Below are 6,096 nucleotides of genomic sequence, written 5' to 3' on the forward strand. Positions count from 1 at the left end.
GAGGTTTTTCGGCATCTCGAACCATCCTCCTGACAGTGTGTTGGGACAAGATAGACACCTGTACTCTTTCAGGCTGATTCGTAACACTTCCAGTTGGCTGGAATTTCTTAATTATTGTCCTGATAGTGGAAATGGGCATCTTCAGTGTTTTTGCTATTTTCTTGTAGCCACTTCCCGTTTTGTGAAGCTCAACAACCATTTGCTGCACATCACAGCTATGCTCTTTGGTTTTACCCATTATGATGAATGAGTAAGGGAGTTTGGCCTATGTGTTACCTCTTATTTATACCCCTGTGAAACGGGAGGTCGTGGTTGAACAATTTCCACGCACACGTATTCATAACTGTATATCTACTCATATACAGCCATTACAAATGATTCAAATGTTCACCGATGCTCCAGAACGAAACAAGATGCATTAAGGGCAGAAAATTTAGTACAGGATGAAGTCATTTTCCGCCCCCTTTTTTTGTTGTTGTTTCATTTAGTACTTCCTTTATTACGCTACAGAAGACCAAATAAGTATACTTCATCCTGATTCTCAGGAGTATGTAAACCTTTCACCACAACTGTATTTTTTATAATTACTTATTTTGTGGCAAGATATGATTCACCGTAAAGGAAGAGGTCTAATCAGCATATGTGAACAACAACGAGGGCCCTGTTGTCCGCTGCTATAGGTGACCATGTCTAATGACAGCCTGACCTTTGAAGGACCATTTGGTGTTGGCTTCTTCCTGAATTATGTCACGTGTCTGCATTAAACAGACACACAGAGCATTCCTGAATTGTTCATTAACAAGCCTGTGTGACGGTAGAGACGAATATTCTCATCAAAAATACTAATGATGCCACTTGTTACAAAGCAAATCATGCCTTGTTCATCCAAATGACACATTGTGCCAAATGAAAGGAAATCAGGAGGCTTTCGTGCAATGCAAAATAACATATTTGCGATTATACGTAAAAAATAAAATGACATTTCAAGTCAAGCTGGCATGAAGCATCACACCGTCAAAGGGCAAGGAATATTTTAGCATTTTATTGAGAAATTATTGTTTTAAAAAGACCCAAGCCATATTCCAACTTGAACTACAGACTTTGTGTGCTCAGTTTCCTATGTACAAGGACTTCACTGGCTCGTCACATTCAGAACAAGTTTAGATAGTATAGCTATCTCCATTTGTCTTAACAAAATACAGAACTACTGTAAATGTAAGCTACAGCAATACTAGCAAAGTTGTGGTGAGTTGTGGAATTAGGCGGGTGGCAGTGGGGCGTTTCATTCTACACACAGGAAAGAGCACTAGACACATGGCGTAACACTTCCACTGTGCCCTGTCAGTAACAGACTAACAAAACACTGTTTCTGAGTACAAAAGAATCAAATTAAAATCATGCCCATTCACCAAGTGTCTGATCAGTGAGTTAAATTAAAGAAATATTTCAGGTTCAATACAAGTTAAGATCAAGCATTTGTGGTCACAAAAATATATATTTTCAACTCATTTTCTTTCAACAGGTTTCAGAAAAAAGTCTCTTAGAATGGAAGTGACTGGGGTCAATTTTGGAGTATTTAAAAGTAGAAATGTGATCTTATAATTTTATAAATGCACGTACATTAATTCTTCTGTACGACAGTCATTTTTTAAGTTGTTTTAGGTGTTCTTTTGTCATGTTTATTTATTATTTATTGCAAATACATTAATACTGTTATTCAGCAAGGACACATCAAAGATGAACTAAATTCTGTTTCAAATAAAAGTTTTAAACTTCCTATTCATAATAGAAATATGAAAAAATAAAATGCATCAGTTTCCCCAAAAATATTAAGCAGCACAACTGTTTTCAAATAAGCATATTAGAATGATTTCTGAAGGATCATGTGACACTGAAGACTGGAGTAATGATGCTGAAAACTCAGCTTTGACATCACAGCAATAAATTACATTTTGAAATATATTAAAACAGAACATAGTTATTTGAAACTGTAATAATATTTTATAATATTACTGTACTTACTGTATTTTTGATTAAATGAATTCAGCCTTTGGAAGGCATATAAAATCTTGCTGCTTAAATGTCTTGCTGCTATACTATTGAACGACAGAGTATTTTAATGTTTATGAATTGGTCCCATTCACTTCCATTGAGTCAATGATTTTTTGTTTTGTGCTAAACAATCAATATCATGACACAAAAACTGTCGAATGAGCTTAAGTTGCATTAAACCCATAGTTTTGTTTTAGAGCTCCAGTGACTGTGTACATGCAGTTTTTCTTTTAAAGCCACAAAAAATGCATGATTATTGGTCACAGTGAGTTTGAGCGGCCTAAATGGGTTTGGAAATACGGCTAAATTTCATCAGAGCACTGCAAAAAATGCTTTTCTATCTTAGATCTTTTGTCTTGTTTCCAGCCAAAATATCTAAAAATTCTTAAATCAAGACGGATTTTCTAGACAAGTAAAAATTATTGTCTTGTTTTCAGAAAAAACAAGTCGAATTGAAGTGAGTTTTTGCTTGAAACAAGCTAAATAATCTGCCAATGGGGTAGGAAAAATAATCTTATTTCAAACAGAAAACAAGATTATTTTTCTTACCCCATTGGCAGATTATTTTGCTAATTTTTAGATATTTTGGCTGGAAACAAGACAAAAGATCTAAGCTAGAAAAGCATTTTTTGCAGTGAGGGAGATCCCCTAACGGACACTGAACAACAAAAAAATGTTGGCACAGGATTTTAAGAACAGTTAAATATGTCTGAACGTGACAGATAGTGCCACCGTGGGTGCTGGCAGGCTCTCTGAACACATAAAATCTCTCAGCTCAGAACGGCTGTAGTAACTAGCAGCAACACAACAGAAGAGTTGCATAAAATTGTAGTGCAATGGGCAAACTGTTCATAAAAGATCATCTCTTTTGGTCAAGTTGGTAACAAAATGCAGCACGTAAAATATGTTTGATATCCACCCACCATGACAAATCCAAGAGGTGTACCACGAATGGATTATTTGTATTCGTTTTCTAGTTTTTGAATGACAGATTTCACTTTAACTCCTCAAGCCATCATATCGCGGGTTCAAATCAGTTACAGGTACATCAGAGCTAATCAATAACTCAATCTGAAACATTTGCAGGTACCTACACCCCCTGGATTCTTATGTTCTTGTAACAGTTAACCTGTTTAAAACGAGAGAAATCAAACACTAAGGACATGAAGGATGGACGCTTTGTCTACGCAAAGGTGTTCTCTGGATAGCTGACTTTAATCGCTCCCCAGTAGCAGGCCCGTACCAGACAGATGAGGCCCAGGAGATACGCGAAGGCCCAGGACACGTAAGTAGCATGGTAACGCCTGGCAAAGTCCTGAGTGCCAACCTGAGAGGAAAAACACAGGTATGTGATGAGCTAACAAACATAGTTTAATAGCTCATATCCAGAGTCCAAAATGAACACCTGCCAAGCGCTAATTTGAGTGTTACTCGTTAGTTGGTTGGTAACTTTTTTTAGGAACTGCAACATAATATATGGTTTAAATCAAACTAAGAATGATCATCTGACCCTGATGTAAAGTACAAGCGTGACTGAAATAAATCTGTTACTAAAGAAAACTGTGACTTCATGTCAGTGGAAAATATACAGTTTACACTGCCTTGGTGACATTTAAATATATCTAAATATAAATATATATGCACAAATAAATATACATACAGTATATACATAAATATACATATATGTTCAAGTTTGGGGTCAGTAAGATTTTTTTAAGGTTTTTGAAAGAAGTCTCTTATATGCTCACCAAGGCTGCATTTATTTGACCAAAATACAGTAAAAGAGTAATATTATAAAATATTTGTATATATTTTAAAATGTAATTTATTCCTTTATTTTTTATGATGCTGCTGAATTTTCAGCATTATTACTCCAGTCTTCAGTGTCACATGATCCTTCAGAAATCACTTTAATATGCTGCTTATCAATGTTGAAAACTGTTGTGCTGCTTAATATTTATGTGGAAACTATGATGCATTTTATTTTTACATTTTCTGTTCTGAATAGAAAGTTCAAACGTTTATTTGCATCCTTGCTGAATAAAAGTATTAATTTCTTTCAAGAAAAAACGTACTGTCCCCAACATTTTGGATGGTAGAGAACACAACAAAATTTGTTATGACTATGACTATGAACCATACTAAATAATACTCACCGTTAAACCGATACCGATGAAAATGCAGATCATTCCCACTGTAATGTAGGCACAGCAGCGCCTTCTGGGTAGAGCACTGCCTACAGAGGATCTGAAGACAAAGATAGCACATGTGCTTAGTACTAGTGCTGCTTTAAACAGACCGCACTGACCACACACCTAATGCGGCGGTTTTATTGTTTCAGTCTCTCAGTACAGAGGTATTATGGTTTTATAGCATGAATTAGTCAGTGCTTGCCTTGCAACTCTACATAAGAAAAGCAGTTTGGAAAATGGAGTTCAATGGCTACTACACAGAAAAACAAATATCCAAACTAGTCCGAGGGCATCATTTATAAAATGTTGCACAGAAACCATCCTAAATTTGATCTTACGATCATTTCTCAAATATGTGTACGAGTGATTCATTTGCTGCGTCCCAATGTGCCTACTTATACTACGCCCTTAAAGTATGTACTTTTTTGGTGAAGAAAAAGTACACACTTTTAAGTGTGCAGTAGAAGAGTATGCAAGCTTTGGGACATACTACACGTCATACAACTGCGTCTTTAACTGTCCGCTCTGTCGCATAGTTACCATACTGTATAAAAACATGGACGTAGTGTCTGTGACGTCACCCGTAGGTTTCCGAAGAGCGTTTTTGAAGCCTAAAGTGGGCGGAGCCGGCCGTCGCCATCTTGGCAGTGCGTCACCATGCGTCACTCCCGGATAATTGAAAATGGGCAAAGAGGCGGGAGCTGGTTGCTCAAACCATGCCCACCTAGCTTGACGCCGGTGACAGCAGCGGCAATCCACCTGTCACTCAAGTGGCCACGCCCTTAATTATGCAGATATAATTTAAACGATGAGTTATAAAAAAATTCACCCCCCTCACAGTTGTCATGAAGGGCAATAAAGATTAAATAAATATTATTTTACCAGGTTAAATGTTGATTATTAGTAACTCAAACCCCTTTATCTAAACCTCTCTAATTAACCGTCGGTTGCGCGCATCTGCCATGTCTGTAGTTTTTTTTACGCTTTTTATTCGTGTTTGTAGTTCTCAACCGAATCATTCCTCAAAGCGCATTGGATTGTGGGTATTATTAGCCATTAGAGTGTGCATGGATCCACACTTCAAAATTCGACCTGAAATAGTAGACAATCCGGGGACTTTTGGCATACTCTTTTCAACATACTATGCTTTGGGACACATTAATTCTAATCTCACATACTATTTAGGATGGATAGTATGAACATTGGGATGCAGGGATAGAATGAACGTACGCGTCTCTTTCAGATGTGAAATCTGAATCGCAAATGATCTTGAACTTGCACGCAACTGAATGATTTCAGCTCTCTGCCTTGTAAATGACTCCTAATTAATGTCATTAACATAAAAGATCACCAGTCATTGTCCAAATTATTTAATTGACCTATCGGTAAGCCCCTCCCCTCGAACGCAGATGAGCCAATGGCAGTCGAGTATCAGTTGCACGGGGAGTGGAACTCGGACATCTGTAGGTTTCAGTGCCATTGAGAAACATGGGAAGATCCGAAGCTCGCATCGGTTTTATGGGGTTTATGCTTCAAAAACGGAAAAACGATGTGCCTGGGGTACTTGTAGCAGTAATTCCAGGTATCCTGAGAGGATAGGCAATGGAATTTATTTATTCTATTTCCTAAACCAAACAAAACGGAGCAAAATATCCCAAAGCATTCACCCCCAATCCCAGTGAAGACAAAACAGTTTGTTTTCTGGTTGTCAAAACTCATATTGCTTTAGTGAATGATTATTTTTTTAGTACATAACAGGAAATATGCATATTTTAAAAATAGACCACAGTAATCATTAAAGGGATAGTTCACCCAAAAATGAAAATCCTGTCATAATTTACTCACCCTCAAG

General features: G+C 37.0%; 1 protein-coding gene across 1 annotated transcript in view; it reads right to left on the reverse strand.

The window, feature by feature from the left end:
• Window positions 1-2,646: 2,646 nt before the first annotated feature.
• Window positions 2,647-6,096, reverse strand: part of LOC107584351 (type 2 phosphatidylinositol 4,5-bisphosphate 4-phosphatase-like) — a 9,413-nt gene continuing 5,963 nt past the window's right edge. Inside the window, exons 5-6 of the mRNA XM_016270927.1 lie at window positions 4,209-4,299; window positions 2,647-3,379 (exon numbers count right to left, since the gene is read on the reverse strand). Coding sequence (XP_016126413.1) covers window positions 3,236-3,379; window positions 4,209-4,299 — 235 coding nt within the window. The 3' untranslated portion in view covers window positions 2,647-3,235. The remainder of the gene's footprint in view (window positions 3,380-4,208; window positions 4,300-6,096) is intronic.

This window comes from Sinocyclocheilus grahami, unplaced genomic scaffold (genome assembly GCF_001515645.1).
Source record: "Sinocyclocheilus grahami isolate Dianchi unplaced genomic scaffold, SAMN03320097.WGS_v1.1 scaffold58.1, whole genome shotgun sequence".
Lineage (NCBI taxonomy): Eukaryota > Metazoa > Chordata > Actinopteri > Cypriniformes > Cyprinidae > Sinocyclocheilus > Sinocyclocheilus grahami.